Source organism: Quercus lobata, chromosome 11, assembly GCF_001633185.2.
Source record: "Quercus lobata isolate SW786 chromosome 11, ValleyOak3.0 Primary Assembly, whole genome shotgun sequence".
Classification (NCBI taxonomy): domain Eukaryota; kingdom Viridiplantae; phylum Streptophyta; class Magnoliopsida; order Fagales; family Fagaceae; genus Quercus; species Quercus lobata.
Genome location: NC_044914.1, coordinates 52,218,068 through 52,240,731, shown reverse-complemented (window position 1 = coordinate 52,240,731; position 22,664 = coordinate 52,218,068). Strand labels below are relative to the sequence as shown.

At 37.3% G+C, this 22,664-nt stretch overlaps 1 protein-coding gene across 1 annotated transcript; it reads right to left on the bottom strand.

Moving 5' to 3' along the window:
* Positions 1–604: 604 nt before the first annotated feature.
* Positions 605–15,460, bottom strand: LOC115968072 (cullin-4-like). The gene is made up of 17 exons (XM_031087270.1): positions 14,962–15,460; positions 10,935–11,050; positions 10,477–10,823; positions 7,636–7,816; positions 7,273–7,395; positions 6,869–7,156; positions 4,192–4,317; positions 3,960–4,061; positions 3,818–3,871; positions 2,603–2,709; positions 2,444–2,504; positions 2,216–2,347; positions 1,954–2,091; positions 1,752–1,832; positions 1,470–1,550; positions 1,270–1,350; positions 605–970 (listed from the first exon to the last, which is right to left on the bottom strand). Exons 1-17 carry the CDS (start codon positions 15,332–15,334, stop codon positions 857–859), a joined length of 2,505 nt encoding a protein of 834 aa, XP_030943130.1. The 5' UTR covers positions 15,335–15,460; the 3' UTR covers positions 605–856.
* Between the last annotated feature and the right edge of the window lie 7,204 nt (positions 15,461–22,664).

Genomic DNA, 22,664 nt, shown 5'->3' with positions numbered 1-22,664 from the left:
AAGATGCCTTGAGAGCATTGACTTAGGAAGTATTTTTATAAAAATTTATGGAAAAAGAAAAAAAAAACTAATTTTTTTAACACATTTTTATATTTCTTTAAAAAATGATATCAAAACTTTCATAAAATGGCCTAGTAATATATACCCTAGGAGGGTCTATTAACAAGACTTCTACCTTATATGGCTAATTTGGCACCAACAGTGAAGCAAAGAAGAGAGAGAGAGAGAGAGAGAGAGATGAAATAATGAGAAAAAAATTAAAAATTAATAAAATATTCAAATACAATGTTATAGTAATCGTGTACATTTATGTTTAAAAAACGTAGGCATACAGTATTATAAATAAACTGAATGGGTAGTTTTTGAGTAAATATATATTATTATAGTGGGCGTATACAGCATTATATGTGGGTACTTTTTGAGTAAAAATACATTATTATAGTGGGCGTACAGTATTATATGCCCAGTTGCCCACTTTATGTGAGTACTCTAAAGTGAGGGTGTGGACATTCAGCGAAAAAAAGAGTGAGGGTGTGGACGCCAGTGCTGTTCCAAATGAAAAAGATTGATTCAGGGATATGAAGAAAATAATATTGTGATAGGAAAATGATATTGACCACAATCGGATTCATTCCAGTAAAACCCTATTGCCAAAAAGTGCCGATTATTATCAAGAATACCAAGTCCTCCGACGGAAGAGAATTTCAAAACAGCAACTAAATATGCTTTACAATTATAGTGTTAAACACAACAAAAATGAAAGCTACAAACTACTGTACAGATAGACAAAGGGGCAGTCTTCTTGTTGAAGGCTGAAGCCGCACTTGTCATTTACAAATAGATTAAAAAAGATTGATTATGCCAAGTAATTGTATATCTGCGGGTTGTTCTTGTCACGCTCTAGATACTCCCTGTCGATAAGGCTTTCAATCCGTTTCTTCAAATCAGCTGGCTTTATTGGAAATTTGAGCTGTTCACAGAAGAAAGGGGGAAAAAAATCCCCATATCAATAATACAATCCAATTCATCTTAAATTTTAAAAAGTTGGGCCGTCAATTTTATGCCTCTCGGGTCATCAATCACATTGTGTTTAATCCGAGTACAGAAGGGGGTTCCATAAATTCAATGATTCCGTAAAATTAACCATTTTCTCTTCGTACATGGAAGCCAATAGCACATGCCTGCCATGATATTTGATTTTGCCTGGGCCCTACTTTGTAGAGACCTCAATATTAAAAGAAAAGGATAAATAAAGCAGAAAACATTTACCTGTTGGAAGAGTTCAGTTATCAGAAGTGTGTGACTGAGCACTTTTCTAGTCTTCATTATTCGTACAATAGCAGCATCAACCTATGGTTTATCAAGAAAACAAATTATATTAGAAAAGTTCAGTTTCAATTGGGAATCTAGAATAATATTTAGTATGTGCATATATCTATATAGAATAGTCACACAAACATAGGTTTGACCTGATATTGACGGTCCTGAAAAACTCGTTCAGTGGTGCTTGTATTCTCCTCCACTGTTTCCTTCATCTGTATTGCATTTACCTGCTCCCATCAATGCAATGTTAGCTTCATGTTCCATCATATGAGTGGAAACCAAAACTCAAAAGTCCATCAGTTCTTTCACGCAAAGTCAAAATTGAAAGTCTTTGATTTCACATATTAACTTTTGACACATGTCAGACTTATGCAAGTTCAGGATCATCTAATCAACACTGTTGTTACTTAACATACAAGCAGATTTACCTTTATACGGTAAAGAGGAGCAGTAAATACATCGTTGAACACAAATGAATCATCATCCTCTACGTCCCTACCCTTGGGCATCTGTGGCACATATATTTATGGAAAGCAGAAATAGTTAACCAATAAATAAATAAATAATCCAACACTTCAATTTTACAAGTACGTTTCTTAAATACGCATCCTGCAATGCTTGACTACCAACCTTTTGTAGGACTCGAACTTTTCCACATGCAAGGGACTGCAAAGTCCTCCTTAGTTCCTTATCCTCAATTCCAGTGGAGTCCTTAATATCTTGAAAGCTTAGCCTCTCAGCATCATTAAAGAGCATCAAAACAACAGTCTGTAGCACAAGACATACAATATAACCAGAACACTAAGTTGTCCACTTGGGTAGGCAAAATCTACAATAATAATAAAGAGTACTGAAAAGCAAAACAAAGCATAATGGCCTAAAAGAGACCAACCTGAAACAGAGAAACTGCCAGCTCCTTTTTACCTTTAGGAAATTCAGCTTTTAACACACAATGACCTAATGAATTTTGCCACATTAAGCGCCTCCCACTGTACTTGCTCAAGTAGAACTCCTTGAAAATGTCCTATTGCACCAAGCAAAAGAAAAGATTGAGACAGGTGCTCAGAAGCACAATGAAACAACCTACAGTTGAAAGAGCTATATGGTGGTTTCCCCCAACCTGGTAGACATTCAATTCATGAGGAAGTCTAACATCCATGGGCGGATATGTTGGCCAGTACCTGCAGTTAGTCACCCAAAACCAATGAAGCTACTTGGGAATATTAAGTGAATGAAAAATCCGATTGAGTTTGAAGATAATGAACAAAGTAAGACCTACCCTGTTGTTAAAACATGTACACTCAACTCAATCCCAGATGGGAGTTTTGTCCTGGCCTGGGATGATTGTTTGAAGGATTCATTTATTTCTTTTGATAATTCAATGTCCTGAAAATTTTTCACAAAAAAAAACACAGAAACTATCATTAAATAACCCATAAAAACTCATTATAAAAGCTCATATGGTGAGTGTTTCTTAACAGGGAATAGAAAATCATTTACCAAGCTTTTTTAAAGATAAAAGCTCAAAATGCGTACTGCAAAATCATGATAATGAAGTGATACGGATAATATAGAGGCTAACAAATTGACTACAGAAGCTCATATGATGAACTTCTTACCGTAGAAAGTCAACCCAACACTTGTTTCCCTCTTGCTGAACTACACTGATACAAATTCCACAATACTTTTTTTTTATAAGTACAAATTATACACGACACAGTTGACAATAATTTGTCAGCACAGTGCTGCATTGATCTTCATATTATTGTCAATTTAAAGTCTCGATTCCTGGAGCATCATAAAAAGTTGATCCAGCACTCAGGATGCAAGCACTTGGTCACATGAGAATCTTAAATGTGGATTAATGGTGAAAACATGAATTTTGTATGTCTAAATGATTCTTACATTGCTCAAGAGAATTGCAAGCTAACACATGCCCCCATAATAAATCCACCAAAAGTTAGGCCTAGACCAAGGTGCTAATCCGTAATTTAATATGTAGATTGAGTAGCTTAAACCTGGAATGAACAGGGTTCTTCCATCAAACCAGGTAAGGCCCTAGTGTAAACTGCAGATTTGGAAAATCTTCCATCAAACCAGGTAAGACCCTAGTGTAAACTTCCAGATTTGGAAAATCAGACAAAAGCTGCCATCCCATTCATGACATCAACACATCATTGAGGCCGCATCATCTAGATGATATTAAATGTTGGGATAAGATCCCCTCCCATTCAAATCCTCCAATTCCCTTCAATTTTTAGCCAGATGTGAGAAATGTTGTATTTATTTGATTTTGTGTGATTTACATGTGTTTTTTTAGGACCATTGGATTTCCTAAATGTGTCTTACATCTGGATTAAAATTGAAGGATTTGAATTGGAAGGGAGCCTTTCCCATAAAGGTTGCCCCACATTTTGAAATCATCTTTAATAGCAATATTGATAATTGATAATTTTCAAACCCGAAATTTATACAGATTAACAAATGTGCATACTTTGAACATTCCTTCAAGTTTGTTTGTAAATTGGCTGCCACACTCTGTCTTTAGCTGCACTAGCAACAAAAACTTGTTAGCATAATGAACAGATGAAAAACATGCAGCAAATACATTTAAGTCCCAAAAATCAATCCTTAACCTTAGAGATCATCGATTTCTCCGCATCAATGGAAGCACTCTTTCCCAAAAGCAGCCTTTTTGCAAGATCCTTCTTATAAAATGCTTCAAACACATCCTTGCCCTTCATTAATAAGCAAGAATACAACATGTTTCTCAGTGTCATTTTGATGAAAAACACGAGACGTAAATAATTTTAAAAACAACCATTACCAGACAATAGAACTGTTAGTTAATCCAATAGTCAAACTAACCTGAATAAACCTGAATAAAACCAAAACTTTATCAAGAGTACCCTCCAATTCTTCCTCGGAAGTACCCTTATTCCCAGCACGAAGCTTTTCATCCAGAAATTTTGCAATCAGCTCAGCAGGTCGGTTCTATTGAAAGAAGCACAAATATATCAGAAATAATGACTTGATAGATAAAAAAGAAAAACAAAACAAACATAAGATTGATGCAGATTTTAACAAGTAAAGGATTTCCTGAATCATTAATCTTTCCGAGAACAACTCCCACCATGAAAGACAGAAACTTCCATGGGATTTCAAGAACTCTAGTTTTGTTTTAGGATACTCAAATATTTTGACAACTAAAGCAGCATGATTGATGTGGGTTGGGCAGAACGCTATACAACTATGAAAAAGCAAATAATGCCGGTCACTGCACCAGTAGGGTGGGCTTATTACTGGAGTCAGATTAGGTATCTTTCCTGGCAAGTAGTGACTGAATTAATTGGTCTGACAGTTTGCATGCAGGATGCACGTCAAAATCTTGTTAATAACAATTTCTAATATTTTTGATAGGTATTAACAATTTCTAATATAAAAATTATGAATTCTTGTAGGACAGATTTGTATTGTTAGTGAAATGTGAGTGTGAGTGGATAGATAGATAGTGAAATGTACATATAAAATTGGTATGGATAGACACTGATCACAAATAGTTGTCCTTAATCCAGAAAAGACTTGAACTTAGCTAATCCGGAATTGCTAGTCTCCCACACTTTGGCTATTCTGGTTCCTATGTTTATAAATCCCGTATAAATGCATCATTTTTTATAAGTAATAAGATTTATTGATATCAAAAAGGGACACCCTAATACATAGGAAGTGTACAGGGGCCAAACAAACCAAGTACAAAAATTACATAAATCAAGAACTTCAAGAAAAGAAGAGAAATATTGGTTTTGTAAAGCAGACAACCAATCCATTAAGGTTCTAAAGAAAAATAACTTGAGGTCTGATATGGATCTCTCATTATCTTCAAATGACCAAACCAACCTTGCCAACAAGCTAGGAGCCCCATAACTGACTTCAGCATAACCCAACTTACTCAAAATAAACTCAAAACCATAGACCACAAATCCATAGCAACTAGACAATGAAGGAAAATATGGTCAACCAATTCACCATATAAATACATCATCTAATCAACATTCTTTTTTTTTGGTGCTTCAACTTCAAATCTTGCTTAATGACAATAATGTCCCTTGCTAAATGAGGATCTTGCTTAATGAGGATGATGATTATGTAGATTAAGATTGCATTGCATATTTGCATTGATTTTGTTAGGCAAAGATAACATTACTTAACATTCTAGTACTTTTTAGCCTTTTCTTTTTTGGTTCTATACTTCTATTTTGATTCAACCATGTTTTTTAATCATGGCCATCAAATATCATGATTGCATATATTTTGTAAAGCACAAGAGAATTATAAAAATGCTATATAAATTATATAAAATGTTTTAATGTAATTTATATGATTAATTGATCATTTAATTGTAGTAGTATTGACCATTAATATTTTTTTTTTAAATGTTTGCTTCACATCGATCAAGCACGCACTTGCGCTTTGCACCTAGGCTCCAGGAGGCCTTTGCGCTTAAGTGCGCTCAACGCTTTTAACAACATTGCTATATATATAATTCTCCTATAAAGGGTTTTTTTTTTTTTTTTTTCCTAATAGGGGTGTCCAAAACTCTTCAAGCATCTGACTATTTCCCCGAGTATGTGTAATCCCCCATCTAACACACACCAGATAATTACAAAGAATCCCTTGGGCGTGGCCCCAAGATGATGGCTAGGAGTTTTGAACCCAAGAACTCATAGATCTCATAAGGCCTTGGGAATCACTAGACCAACCCCTTGGGTTTCTAATTCTTAAGTGAAGTTGAGAGGAGGGGAAGAGTTAACAGCACATAAATAGCACTTTATCAATTTAAATCTCATCCCAAGGTTGGTAATAAAGAATAATGATAATAGTGTTATTAACTAAGAAGCATTGACAGTTATGGGTACAACACGGCGACACGACAATTTTTGAAAAAATGGGACAAAAGTATGGCAGGACATGTCTATTAAATAATTATTAAATATTTTTATTTATATTTTCTATATAGTATTAAGCATTTATTTTTCATATAATGTTAAATATATATCAATCTAAGAGTAATAATGAATAATAAAGCAAGTCCATGACTATTAAAGGATGTTTAGAAATTAGAATACAAACCAAGAATAAAGATATTTGTTAATTTTCAAATGAAATATTACTTTCAGAGCATGAATACTATCTTTGTTTTGAGAAAGGGTATTCGATTCCTCTTGTTCTTGTGTCCCGGCCATGTCCTACATAGGACATGGCTAGAACACACATGCAGAAGTGTCCCAAGAGTATCAAGTATCCAACACAAGTATGACATAGGTATGGCACCCAAAATGAAGTTATGTGCTTTCTAGTAACTCTAAATTTAACTAGAACTTAATACTCACTAATTAAAAAAATTCATACTTTCACCTCTATAGTTTTTTATTCCTTTGATTTTACTTCTCTATCCACAACTATGCAATAGATAATCCATTTTGTTCAATTTATCACTAACATAGCCAACAAGAGAAACATGAAAGACCGATGGGAAACTTATTACCTGACGAAGATTGATGAGATGCTCAAATGCATCCTTAATGGTGTTGCAAAATGCATCATTCTTGGAATAGCTTTCTTCCCATATTGTATCAAGCGAAGCCTTAAATTCTAAAAGGGATGAAACCATATCTTTGTCTTTCTCTTCATCCATGACAATGCCCTGCCCAGTTCTGCGGATGTATGAGCTAAGCGCTTGCCTTAGTGATTCAAGCGCATTGACCCTTGAAAACAGTGAATACATCCTCTGAAGGTCCTCAATACGGTGCCCATCCATTAGCATCATGAAACCCTGGAAAGAGCATAAAAAGTCTAGTGGTTTAGAAAGGATGAAAACCTTGGCCAATTATATAGAGAAGGCAAGAATTAACGACGCATAGAATGAGAGAGTCATGTCCTTGTTCACACCTTATCAAGAATGGCAGATATGTGGCGTTCAAGGAGTTGCTTTTCTGCAGTTGCTATTAGTGGTTTTCTTGTACAAGCATCCAGGTAGAGTACACATCTTTCATGTTCCTCATGCAACCTTGTCTGCAGCAATTTAATAATTACATATCTTCAAAAGTTAACAGAAATCATGTAATGTAGAATCAGATGGCAAACTAGATCAAAATTGTCATTCAGTAACCCATTTTCAAGTGACTTACACATATAGTCAACTAACAATACAATACAGCAAAAAGGATTATACAGAAGAGAGAATTACTTATAGTTGGAAGATAGATAAGGAAAACTGGGAGAGGGGGGGTGGGGGATGGGGGGAATATGCACCTCTACATGCTTCAGATAATCTGGAACATCTGATTGCTGCATGAATTTCATGCCTTCAGCAGCATAAAACTCAGACGTGCACTCAAGAAATGGCTTTTCAAAGCTTTCTGCATAAATTCCTAGTGCAGTAAACATCTTCAAGAGATGGTTAAGGAGAGTCCTATCCACTGCTTCGCCTAATCTGAAATACCAAACAGAACAGCAAATCACAAGTTGAAATGTCAAGCTTCTTCATACAGTAATGAATCCAACCATCAATAAAATAAACAGGAAAAATAGAAAGTCATTGACCATAAAGATGACCATTACAAGCATAAAGGGAAAAGAACATGCTAGAAAATTGCCAGCATAAAAACATTACCTTGTCATGGAATTTTTCAATCAGACTTCTAAGGGGTCGACTTCTTCTAAGATGATTAAACAATCAAATGATGCCATAGAGAAATTTGAAGTGCCAGGCCTTCAACAAGAAGAATTCCATGACAACTAGGAGTTGGCTCTATACAAATCAAACATAAGTTCTTGACGCTAAAAGAATCTTTTTTATCTTGGACTGATATTATGCAGACATTACATTCCTAGCACCAAAATCAGGAATTCACCAAATAGGGAATTCCAAAAATCAGATGATGAGGGGGTGTTGGGTTCCCTCAAAACTCATATCTCATAACTCATAACCCACAATTCATAACTCACATCTTATAACTCATAACTCATTCTCACCAAGTTTGGCATCCCAAATCCAGTTGGCTTTCTCTCTTAAAAAAGCTAAGTTAACTTGCTGTCCTCTACTGTTCAGTCAGAACGGTAATGTTGTCCTCTACTTTAACTCACCCATGTGACTGGTCCTATACTCCATTACATCTCAGAACCCAACGAAGAGTAACAAAAGGGAAGAAGTGAAAGCCACAGCCATCCATCAGGCATGGGATTTTAGAAGCAAATCATATTGTCAATTTGATTTTTCCGCCAAGTTTCAATACTCACTGCAAGTTTTTTTTATTTGTATTTTTTTCAATTTGATTTTCTTACCAAGCTCATATATAGACTTGGCATTCTCCACATTCCCTACCTGTACATAACCTGCCAAAAATCAAATTCCACGAAACCAATTCCAAAAGAGGACTTTTATCAAAAAACTTACGTGCATCACTCATATTCCCACATGGTTGTTCATCTAAATCAAAGCCCAATTTCTGAACATAAATATCTGAATCAAAACCCAGTTTCTCCACATGGTTGTGCAGCTGTTACCCCAGAAAAATACCTTAAGAACCCGTAAAATCCCACAAAAACTTTAACCATAAAACCCAAAGAACACAACATCAAGAACCCACCAAGCTCCGAAACAAAGCAGATTCACCTGAGCTGAGTTGGAGAGGTTTGTTGGATTGAGAGAGATGAGAGAACAAGAGAGAGAAAGTGAAATTAGAGAGAGAGAGAGAGAGAGAGAGAAAGATTCATGTTCACCTGAGCTGAGATCAACAAAACAACCGTTGGACTGAGATCAGAAGAGATCATAGATGAGATGAGCAAAAAAATTGTGTGAGGTGAATAGTGTGTTTGTTTTCCTCTACTGATAGAGATGAAATGAGTTTAGTGCTGTGTCTGACTTGATAGTGACCGGTCAGTTGTGTGGATCCCACTGACTTGAAATTTTTTACAGGTTTGTCGCTTAACTCATTTCTTCTAACTTGAAAACTAACAAAACTTGTTTTCAATTTCCATCACTATAACTCAATTTTTTGAGTAATGAGATATGAGAATTGAAAAGAAAAAAGAGACCAAACAAGAGAACCTGAGGTGGGGCCCACGAAATTTGAGAATTGAGTGGTGAAAATTGAGAATTGAGTGATGAAAATGGCTAAACCAAACACCCCCTAAGTTTCAACTTTGTATTTTTAATTTAGGGAATTAACTTCTTTGGCTAGATGCTTATAACATTTGATGTTTATAAATGTGGCTTATATTTACAAAGAAAATCCTATTTTTCTTGATAACACATCCCTACATGCATCAAGCTGGATACAGGAAATCATTTCATTTTGTGATTCATATACCATCAACAAATCACAAGAGATACATACGCAAAAAGATAGCTGAAATTATATTCATAAATACACCCACAAAATTGTTTCCTATTTATTTTGATGACGGAAATAGAAACATATATACTACATGCATTGACAGAGTAAATTCAATAGCAACTAATCTTCTTATGACCCATTCCATAACTGTGTAATCGCCTTTGGAGGACCTTTTTCTTTTTTGGCATCTTCCTTGAGGTTTACAAGCTTCTAAACCATTGCCAACAAGAATTTATATCTAACTTTCAGTGAAGACAATTTTAAGAACAACATCCTTCCCATAACTAGTCTCAGGGGCCTGTGTGAATTTCTGTCAAATCCCCAAGACGGTAGGAGAAATGTCATTTTTGCCACTTCCAAAAAATGAATATAAGTAGTTCATATAACCAAACCTTATCTCACAGCCCTGCTGTAATTTAAAATTTAGGCACTTCTAAATAGAAAAAATCATTTTTAAGTTACAATAAGTGATTGCTAACACACAAGCACTACATTAAGATTAATAAAATATATGAGATGCAAAAAATAAGCATCATTAATAACTGGAGGAAAGTAAAGGACCATAAAGGCTCAAAAGAGAATGCTAGCACCTATGAAACCAAATGTGTAACTTCTGTAGAACCTCCATGTAAACACCTAAAACACTTATTAATGCAACTACAAACAGCATCAAGAACCAAGGAAAAAGAATATCAAAAACCTTTTGGAGGAGATGTATGATGGCTTGCATATCTTCAGAAGAATAAATATTTACCTTTCGCTCTGAATCATTCTTAAAAGGCCTGTGACAGTTTTGTGCTCAACTTCTGGAGATAATGAAAGATGTTTGCGGAAAAGCTGCAATCCCATGTCCCACAATGATCGCACATTAGGTGTTTGCTTTACATATGTTCTATCTAGATACAAGGCTATACCACGAATCAACAACATTTGGTCACAAAGATCCTGCCAGCATCTCTCAACAAGTGACAGAAAAACCACCAAATCTGGGCTTTGGCCAAACAAGGATTGCAATGCTTCAGAGATGTGCGCTTCACACTCCTTCTCAATCCGTTGATAAAGATTTCCCCCCAATTTGTGTAGACAAAGGTCATTAACAGCCTAAACACAACATAATGCGTTAGCTAAGCAATCAGAATGCATGAGAAATTTCACATTGGAAAAGGTATCTGAATCCCAAACAAAGAGCAAGAAAGATTTAGCAGACTCCACCTGATAAAGTATCTCTGAGTCAATAGGATCGGGTTGCTTTAAAAATATAGCAGATATAGCAGATTTCAGCTTTGCCCACGTATCCTCTTCAAAATTTGCAGGCAGTGTTGGTTTCGCTTCAGAGAAACAAAAAGGGAAATGAAGAAGGAAATACATCAGTCCCTCTTCTTCCATATAATAGTGAAAGTAAAGAACATTTTTGGATTCCAAGCTCCACGGCTACTAGATTTTTTCTACTTCAACATGACTTTTGTTGGTCTCTCACAATTTTATTAGCGAGTGAAACATATATGTGCTTGTTCGCCATAGCTTTTTTCCTTCTTATTTAGCTTACATACAACTTTTTAAAGCTTTACTTTTTCTAGGTATAACATGACATGGAAAGCACACAACAAAAGAACTATTAAAACAACACCAATTAACTTGCCATGGCCAAAACAAATTAATACTTATCAAAATAGTTCCATCACAAACCATGGAAACCAATGTCAAATTAAAGCTAGGTTATAAAAGACAAATGAAAAAGAAGAGGTTGCACATTTCTCGGCTAATCACAAACAATACTTGATTAAAAAACCAATGACAATAATAACAATACCTAATAAGAATATCTTACATATTTATTAAACCCAGCAAAATCAAGCGTATCAAACACAGAGTAATTTATGTGTAGATAACACAAGTATTGTCCAAAAACAGCAAATGTTAGAAGCTTACAAGTCATTTCACTCTATTGGTATACTTTTTAGAACACTTGAGATAAATTTAGAATTTCAACATCAAATTTTATGGATTTTAAATAACACCTTCAAGCTGTTATTTCAAATCCTCAAAATTAGCTGTTTGAATTTGCCAACAGAGCAGAATGAGAACCCTTTCTGCATTATAGGTAAGTCTTTCCAAACAATAGCTTTAAATTTGGGGCCACAATATTAAACCCACTACTTCAATACAGATAAATTTAACTGTATCCTGACATTATCCTCATAAGAAACTTATTGCTTATATCAGATCATGTCAAACATCATGCATCTAAATGCTGCGCTTCCCATTAACAAGATCCAAGTTTTAAGACAATTTTTTTTTTTTTTTGAAAGGTGAAAATTTTTTTGGACAATATAATATATATTGAATTAGGAGAATTACAACCAGTGGTACCTCCACTTGGGGTTAAAGAGAATTACATAGTTCCATCCACTAAGTTTGAAAAAAAAAAAAACAACAACAACAAGGACAAGTTACACGCCAATACACAAAATTGCAGAACAGGGACAAAAATGAATATGCCAAGACCAGATCTAACTTGGAAAAATCACATGATCGTGACATTGACGATGCTTTGTAACATTCTGTAGCACATCTGGATAGTGTCTTAGCCCCACCTGAAAGTTAAAGCAGAAGCTAATCTCGAGAAGCATGGTCCAATGCTTGAAGCAGTCCCATTGTACCTCTATGCACCACTGGTGTAGTCTAAATCCTGTTTGTGATTTAATGGCTTTTATGATCTCACTGCAACAATATTGTTTAATTTGTAGTGATAGCTTAGTATTTATGCAGTCAACTCCATTTCCTTGACCTCTGGTGGTGTGAGGACAAAGATCCTGTGTATTTATTAGCAATGGCCACATTCCCATTCCCATTCCCATGAGGACAAATCGTCTATCTACAAGCAATGGCAAAATTTCCCAAAGTTGGAGATTGCCTACCAGACCCACTCTTCCCGCAACCCGATTTTGGAAATATCCATTGCCTAACAGACCCAATCTTCCCCCCCAAATAATTTTGGAAAATGTCAGCAATGAACAAACCCACACTTTCCCCCCAACTTTGGAACTTGGCATCCAATTCTCTCTTCAGTGCCAACGTAGTGTTGAAATATGTGGAGACGTTGGAATAATTACACCAGCCGTGTTTGTTCCATTGATATTTCCAAAAGCTGTCAGGTGACTCCAAATCTTTCAAATCGGGCCATTCCTTAAGCAACATTGGGAGCAGTTGGTTCATTCCTGGTTGATCACCAATCAGCGAGTTGAGGAAGGGCACAGTGCAGTTTGGTTTTCAATTAGTATTTGTGTCACTAGGCCAACTTCCATGTATAGTGAACTTATGTGGTGAACTACAAGAGGAACAGTAGTTGACGGTAACACAATAGGTTGGCGGCCACTGAAGTACTAGCTGATAATAACTGTCGGCAACCAGAGTTGAGATGACCAAGAAGCATACTATTACCATGAGTAGTTATTCATGTTTCAACTTTCAACTATTCAGGAAATAGAGAGCCAAAAACCCTAAATTCAGCTAATAAGTTCCACAATTGAAAGCACCAATGTTAACCAAATTGCATTAGAAATAAGGTTGTTGAATCAGCATCCAGACCCAACAAATTCCATCCAGTAACTAAATTGCATAAAAATCCGAAGCAAAATCAAAGAATTGAAGCTGAACTAAACCTATAACCAAGAGTTTCTTTCAGCCAAAAATGAAAAATCAGAAACCCTAAAAATTGATGGAATAGATAGAAACCTCTGACGAGCTTCTTGGCCGGCTGAGGCAGCAAGGCTTTCTTTCTAGACAAATTGGCAGCAACGGAGCAAGGCGGAGCTGGAGAAGGGGAAGGGGCAGAGGAGTCGTGGGGTTTGAAATCATCGTCGACAGACATGGAAGAGGGGTTGAAAACAACAACAAGTTACACGCCACTGCACAAAATTGCAGAATAGGGACAAAAATGAATATGCCAAGACCAGATCTGACTTGGAAAAATCACAGAATTGTAACATTGACGATTCTTTGTAACATTCTGTGGCACATTTGGACAGTGTCTGAGCTGCTCCTGAAAGTCAAAGCAGAAGCTAATCTCCAAAAGCATGGTCCAAGGCAAAAAGTGCTGGAGCCTTGGGGCTTCGTGCTTTGAGCTTAAGAGCGCTAAATATATATATATTCAATTAGGAGAATTACACTCAGCAGTACCTCCACTTGGAGTTTAAAAAACCTGGGGGTTCAAGAGAATTAAATAGTTCCTTCCACTAAGTTAAAAATAATAATAATAATAATATGCCAAGACCAGATCTAACTTGGAAAAATCACATCATTGTGACATTGAAGATGCTTTGTTACATTCTGTAGCACATCTGGATAGTGTATTAGCTCCACCTGAAAGTTAAAGCAGAAGCTAATCTCGAGAAGCATGGTCCAACGCTTGCAGCACTCCAACTGTACCTTTATGCACCACAAGTGTGGTCTAAATCCAGTTTGTGGTTCAATGGCTTTACGATCTCACTGCAACGATATTGTTTAATTTGTAGCGATAGCTTAGAGCCTTAGTATTTATGAGGTAAACTCCATTTCCTTGATGTCTAGTGTTAGGGCAAAGATCCTGTGCATTTATTAGCAATGGCCACATTCCCACTCCTATGAGGACGAATCGTCTATCTACAACCCAATTTTGGAAATATCCACTGCCTAAGAAACCCAATCTTCCCCCCAGATAATTTTTCTAATGTCAGCAATGAACAGACCCACTCTCTTCAGTGCCAACGTAGTGTTGAAATACGTGGAGACATTGGAATAAGTACACCGGCGGTGTTTTTGTTCCATTGATGTTTCCAAAACCTGTCAGGCGCCGACTCCAAATTGGGCCAATCGTTGAGGTAGGGCTCAGTGCAGTTTGGTTTTTCCGATTATTATTATTTGTGTCACTAGGCCAAAGTCCATGTATAGTGAACTTATGTGGTGAACTACAAGAAGACTCAGTAAGACAATAGGCAACCACAGTTGAGATGGTCGAGAAGCTAGTAATTTCATGTTTGAACTATTAAGAAAATAGAGTGCCCTAAATTCAGCTAAAATTGAATGCACCAATGTTAACCAAATTGCATTAGAAATAAGGTTGTTGAATCAGCATCCAGATCCAAAAAAGTAAGTAAAATTGCATAAAAATCGAAATCAAAATCAATGAATTTTCAGCCAAAAAAAAAAAATGAAAAACCTTGAAACCCTAAAAAAAAAAATTGATGGAATTGATAGAAACCTTTGAGGAGCTTGATGACAAGCTTCTTAGGGGGCTGAGGCGGCTGGGCTTTCTTTCTGGACAAATTGGCGGCGACGGCGCGAGGCGGAGCTGGCGAAGGGGAAGGGGCGGAGGAGTCGTGGGGCTTGAAATCGTCGTCCACGGACATGGAAGAGGGGTCGAAAACGACATCGCTGTTGTTGTTGTTGCTGTTGTTGAAGTCTTGGTGGTGGAGACCGTTTTTGGGGTCGAGAGCTGCGGCTTGGGATTTGGCCTTTTTCATGGCGGAGAAGGGAGGAGGAGATGTGGGGTTGGGGTTGGGATTAGAAGAAGAAGAAGAGTTGTTGTTGTTGGAGGTGGTGGATGTGGCTGAGCGTTTGGTGGGGAGAGACATGAAATAGAAGAAATGAGAAGGTGTGATCAAGAAGAAGAGGAGGGCATTGTATGATATATTTATTTACCTCTGTTTATTGCGCTCTCTATTCTCTTCTCTACAAGCGTAGCATTGTCCGGGCCGAGAAACTACAGGATAGCGGATGCTATTCTGTTTGCGTGTGATATATTTAAGTGGAAATGTCGAATATGTCCCTATTATAAATAAATACATAACTAGACATTTTTGGATAAAATATCATTTTCATATTTAAACCATTACAAAAGTTTGTCTTCCTAATGTCGCAAAAATTCTATTTTTGTCTCTAAACATTTTCAAATGGACTAATTTTCATCCATCAGTCTATTTTCATTAGCTTATACCTTATATGGCCTCACAGAGTGCTAATGCGATATCTAAATTGGACTAAAATTATTTTATTTAAAAAAATACAAACACGTGGCAAATAATTATAAGTACACGTGGAAACCATTTTCTAAAAGTCCAAAATTACTATTCCTATTATAATTTTCATTTAGGCTGTGTTTGTTTCGAGTATATATGAAATTGAGAAAATATTTTACACCCTGATGTGTGTTTGGGTTCACATATAAAACTCGGATAAACTGAAAACCATTTACTTTGAATGTAAAATTTTGCCCCTTCACCTGTAAAATTATTTACACCCTCAATTTACCTTCAAACCCATTTTTACAGACTAAAAACTGAGAGAGAGAGAGAGAGAGTTAGGAACCCAATCAAACTTTGGACCAGTCGAAATCACGTCGCCTCACCAAACTAGCTAAGCTTCCTCTCTTTTCTCTCTTCTTCCCCATCTCTTCTTCTATTCCATTTTCAACCTTTACTCCTCCATCTCTATCAAACCCAAGCCCAAATCCTCCACACATCAATCTCATCGCCTCAACCCATCCCCCACCCACGTCATCACTGCCCTCTTTGCTTTTTTTTTTTTTTTTTTTTTTTTTTTTTTTTTTTTTTTTTTTTTTTTTTTTAAAATAACGATTGTTCTTGGGTTTTGGAGGATCGGTGGTGGGTTGATTCATGAGTTTGTGGGTTTTGATGGTGGCCAATTGGGGGTGGTGGATCGATGACTAGGGTGGTTTGTGGGATTCAACGATGGTGGGTTGTGGGTTTTGGTAGATGGGTTTTGATATTAATTTTGAGATTAATAGGTTTTGATTTTGATTATGATTTTTTCAGGTTAATTGGTTATGTGATGGTTGATGGTGGTTGTTGGTGGTTGGGTTTGTAGTGGCCGGTGGTGGTTGGGTTTATGGTGGTGACTATGGTATGGACAACAGGGCTTTCAACATATTTATTTTGTTTTTTCAAAAGAATACAAATTACATCTTTAAGGTTGTTTTTTATTTTACTATATATATATATATATATATATATTATTTTTTAATTTTAAAAAAATATTATACATATATATTTTTTATTATCCCAAAAAAAAAATTAATTGATCCATTCTTTAATAAGTTTTGTGTTTGACAAAAATAAACTTATGACCAAACTTAATAAGTATATTTTGTCTTTTTGTCTTTTCTTAAAAATAAATTTTAATTGCTTTTTAGTTTTTTTTTTTTTTTTTAATACTTAACAAGAGTAACGGGCGAAAGTACAAACATTGAAAATAACTGTGAACTTATACAATCAAATAATGGTTTCAAAGTTAAGAATATGGGTAATCACATTTTTCTTTTTATTTTTGATAGTAAACTTGAAGTTGATACTATTCTCAACAATGAGCCTTGGAGTTTTGACAAACACCTCATGGTGTTGCAACGCTATGACAAGGACACGCCAATTGAAGAATTATAGTTCAATTGCACTACTTTATGGGTGCAAGTACATGACATTCCTGTGAGGTTCATGAACCAAAAGGTGGCGGAAGTAACGTTGGAACGGTCATCAAGAAGTCTGAAATAGAGGGGGAGGGTGGCAGTTTCATACGAGTTCGGGTTAGGCTGGACATAACTATCCCTTTAAGTCGTGGAAGAAAGGTGTCAATGGGGCAGGGGAAGGAACTATGGTTGTCGTTTAAATACGAGCGCCTACCAAACATCTGCTACTAGTGTGGCTGTCTCAACCACGACGATAGGGACTGCAAAGCTTAGGTAGAGAGTGAAGGTACCCTTAAAGATGAAGACAAGCAATTTGGGCCTTGGTTGAGGGCAGCCCCAGTTAGTAGAGCACAAAAAACAGTGGTCACTATACCAGGTTTTTACAAGAAGATGAAGGGTGCTTCTTCCATTCCTAAGAGTCCGATACATACCAGGAAAACTTAGGTACACAGCACGGTGGTTCAGCCACATCATAGGCATCGATGGCTGTGGAAAAAATTCAAACGGACTCACCAACGGTGCAATCAATGGAGTCGGTTACAGAGGGACAGAATAAATGCTCACCTAATTTTCAGTAGCCATATGATTATGTTGAGCCGTTGGAGAATGGAATCACTGATAAAGGAAAAAACAAAGACTTAAATGAGGCACGGAATGATAACCTTTCCTTTCTAACCCCGAGTTTAATTCCCACCCTAAAGGAAACCGATCCTATTAATTCCCCTATTAATTCGGTGCAGCAAGATTGTTTCCTTTCTAAGCTTGCCGAGATTGATGAAGGCTTATCTAAATTAAGTGTCGTGTCGGCTCCTAATTATGAGGGTACAGGGAAAGAACATTCAAGCCATGTAATTAATGAGGAAGTCAAGGTAATGGCTAGGGTTTGTCAAGGACAGGGGTTAGAAAATCATGCACCAAACAGTGAAGAAGCAACAAAAAAAAAAAAAAAAAAAAAAAAAAAAACAAGTGCAGAATCAAGGAACATGGAAACGCAAGACCAACCTTGTTGCAACACGAATCACCAAGTGTAATGTAAGCAAAGAAGAATTGGTGCTACCAACAAAGAGAAGTCATGAACAGCTCTCAAATCCTAATGGTTTACCAAGCAAAAAACGTGTGGTTTCTGTTGAGATTAACCCTTCAATACTGGTGGAGGTTGATGAACAGCCCCGCCCTTCACAATGAGTCTCTTAGTTTGGAACTGTCGTGGGCTTGGGAACCCACGTACAGTGCGGGAGCTTGGAGATTACATCCGGGCACAAGATCCTACTGTCGTGTTTTTAGCCGAGACATGGACAGATGATGCAAGGCTAGATCAAGTATTGCGTAATTTTGATTTTAGAAATAAGTGGTCAGTGGAAAGTGGAAATAAAGGAGGGGGTTTGGCTTTGCTATGGAAGGAAGAAATTAGAATCACAGTGGAAGACTCATCGAAGTACTGCATTGATGTGCTAGTTGAAAAAAACACCCCACAGAAATGGCGATTCACAGGCTTCTATGGTGAACCGGTTACAGCTAGAAGACATGAGGCTTGGGCAAAGCTTCGAACACTGAATGATAGGCCACATATCCCATGGTTGTGTCCGGGGGATTTCAACGAAATTACAAGACAAGAAGAAAAGGTGGGCGGAGCCATTCGTGCACATAGTCAAATGCAAGCCTTCCAGGATGTTATTGATGACTGCAGATTTATGGATTTAGGTTTCATTGGACCGAATTTCACATGGAGTAAGCATTATACAGATGGGCACTCAATATGGGAGAGACTTGACCGCGGACTAGCTACTAATCAGTGGTTCATGGAGTTTCCTGGTACTCGGGTACATCATCTTCCTTGCCTTTCCTTGGATCATTGTCCCTTGCTAATCAATCCAACAGGTATTGAATTTCCTTCCTACAAGAAACCTTTTCGGTTCAAAGAGATGTGGCTATCAGATAATAGTTGCGGAGAGGTAGTTGAAGCAGCTTGGAGGTCTTGTGTTACAAGGGATCCGAATAGAGGAATTCTCGGAAAAATTGATAAGTGCGGCATTGACTTAGCATGGTGGAACTATAATGTGTTTGGTAATATCCGTAGGGAATTGAGAAGGAAGAGAGAACAGCTTATTGAGGAGGAAGCCGTGGCTGTGAGAACGGGTAGCAATTTCCGATTAAAACAATTGAAGGAAGAGATTATTGTATTGTTGGATAGAGAAGCTAGAATGTGGAATCAACGCTTTCGTATTCTTTGGTTAAAAAATGGAGATGGTAACACAAAATTTTTCCACACCCGGGCATCACACCGGTTTAGGAAAAATGTAATCTTGGGTATAAACGATCCACTTGGTGATTGGAAGGTGAAGCCAAATGATATTGGGGAGGTTCTCATCAATTTTTACCAGGACCTTTTCACCTCCTCCAATCCGACCCTACATGATGCTGTCCTAGACCAAATTCCACATGTAATTTCAGAGGAGATGAATAAGGAGCTAGTGTGTAATTTTGAGGAGTGGGAAGTAGTTCAAGCTTTGAAACAGATGGCACCTATGAAGGCTCCCGGTCCTGATGGGATGCCTCCTTTGTTCTTCCAACATTTCTGGCCTATGATTGAAGGGGATGTCACACACTCAGTTTTATATTGGTTGAACTCAGGTACACTTCCACACCTAGTAAATCATACCTTTATCACTCTACTTCCAAAAAAGAAAAACCCTTCTTTTGTGTCAGAATACCGACCCATTAGTTTATGCAATGTTCTTTACAAGATATTTTCTAAAGTTCTTGCAAATAGGCTAAAAAAACTTCTCAATTCTATTATTACTGAGCACCAATCAGCTTTTGCCAAAGGGCGCCTCATTACTGATAATATCCTTATTGCCTTTGAAACATTGCACTGTATGAAAAATTATAATTCTGGCACAAAAGGGTTCATGGCTTTGAAGCTTGACATGAGTAAAGTTTATGATAGGGTTGAATGGGTGTACTTGGAAATTTTGATGAGAAAAATGGGGTTTTGTGAACAATGGATAGGCCTAATCATGGTGTGTGTGAAAACAGTCACTTATTCTATATTAGTGAATGGAGAACCGAAAGGCTTGATTCATCCTTCAAGGGGCCTTAGGCAAGGGGATCCCTTATCTCCTTTCCTTTTCCTCTTGTGCACTGAGGGTCTACATGACCTTATTAAAAACGCAGCTAGCAAAGGTGATATCAACGGGTTCAGGTTGTGTAGAAATGGACCCAAGCTAACCCATTTGATTTTTGCAGATGATAGCCTTCTGTTTTGTAGGGCAAACTCTAGAGAATGCAGCAAGGTGATGGACTTGTTATCGATGTACGAAGATGTCTCAGGCCAAAAAATAAACAGAGACAAAACAGCTCTTTTCTTCAGCAAATCCGTAATTGTAGCTGATAGACAGATCATAAAAGGAGTCCTTGGGGTTCGTGAGATTCAACATTACGAAAAATATTTGGGGTTGCCATCTTTGACGGGAAAAGGAAAAAAGCCAAGTTTTTATTATATCAAAGAGAGAGTGTGGAGGAAATTGCAAGGATGGGAAGGAAAACTCCTTTCCCAAGTTGGTAGAGAGGTTCTCATCAAAGCGGTGATCCAAGCCATTCCAACCTATGCTATGGGTTGTTTTAAATTACCCATGGGGCTGTGTAATGAAATTGAGGTGATGACAAGAAAGTTTTGGTGGGGACAAAGGGGAGACAAAAGAAAAATTCATTGGTTAAAATGGAGTGAGATGACCAAGTCCAAAAGTGAGGGCGGCATGGGCTTTCGTGACTTAGCTCTACACAATGACTCTCTCTTGGCCAAGCAAGCATGGCGTTTATTGCAAGATCAATCCTCTTTATTTTACAAGGTCTTTAAACCACGTTTTTTTCCTAATTGCTCTATCATGGAGGCGAAGGAATCTAGTCGTGGTTCATATGCTTGGAGGAGCATATTATATGGCTGTGATGTGATCAAACGGGGTGCTTGTTGGAGAATTGGTACAGGGCAGAAAGTTCAGATCTGGCAACACACTTGGCTGCTATCTAAACCTCCTACCCGTGCCCTATCACCTACTCTAGAGGGTTGGGAAGAGACCACAGTAGATGTCCTCATAAATGAAGAGAACCGGACCTGGAATGATGAAGTAATAGCTGGTTTATTTGCACCTGAAGAAGCTGAGCTCATAAAGAGAATTCCTTTCTCAAAACACCCAACAGAAGATAAGCTGTACTGGCCGTGGACCCAAAATGGCCAATATTCTTGCAAGTCTGGATACCGGTTTTTGAAGATGGAAGAAGAAGAGTTTAGACATGAGGTAGCACAAAATGGTGAAAAGAATCTGTGGAGAAGCATATGGGGTTTGCGGGTTTCGAACAAAGTTAAGAATTTCTTGTGGCGTGTCTGTCGTGATGCCATTCCCACAAAATCAAACCTAAAGCAGAGACACATGCAAATTGACTCACTGTGTGAACGGTGTTGGAAGGAAGAAGAAACAACTCTACATGCGCTGTGGTCATGCAGCGAACTTAGTTCGGTATGGTCTCTTTCTCAATGGAGTTCAAGGCAAATCTCAGGTGTGACAAATTTCAAGGAGCTGCTGTCATGGATCCTCAACAATCAAAGCAACCCAGAGCTATTTAGGATGATAACTTGGGGGATTTGGAATCAGCGAAATCAAGTTCGCAACCACCAACCTTGCTGCACTTCAGACCAACTTGTACCGCAGGCAAAAGGAAGGCTAGATGAATTTTTGGCCGTGTTACCACCTGTACCTGCAGCAGAACCGAAACCATAGGCAGTATGGAAGCCCCCAGATGGAAGGATGGTCAAAATAAACTTTGACGGAGCAATATTCAAGACTGAAAACAGAAGCGGGATCGGTGTTGTAGTACGAGATCACACAGGTGCTGTCCTAGCGTCCATGGCTCAAAGCTTCTCCCCAGCACTCACACTAGTGGAAATTGAAGCTGTTGCTGCAGCACGGGCATTGGAATTTGGACTGGAAACAGGTTTGGCTGAAGCTATATTGGAAGGAGATTCCGAGCTAATCATGAATTCTTTGAAGTCAGGAGGTGGTACAATTGCTTCGGTGCAACTGCTAGTTCAGGATGCTATTATTTTTTCAAATTCTTACACAAAATTGCTATACTCTCACTGTAGAAGAGACGGCCATAAGTTGGCACATAGTCTAGCTAGATATTCGATTAATGTTTCTGACTATGTTGTATGGATGGAGGAAGTTCCCCAGTCTTTATTTTCTGTAGCTCAAAATGATTTGACCACTTTGGCAAATCAAGTTCAATAAAATCCCTACGTTCATTCTCAAAAAAAAAAAAAAATATTGATAAAAATGAAACTTATATAGGACCAAAATGACAATTTTTTTTTTTAAAAAGTATAATTTTTTTTTTCAGTAGTGTTTTGTAGGCATGCAATAGACAGTTGTTGATTGCTGTTTTTGCTAAACTTCAACAAGTCCAACACAAATATTTTTATTTTCCAA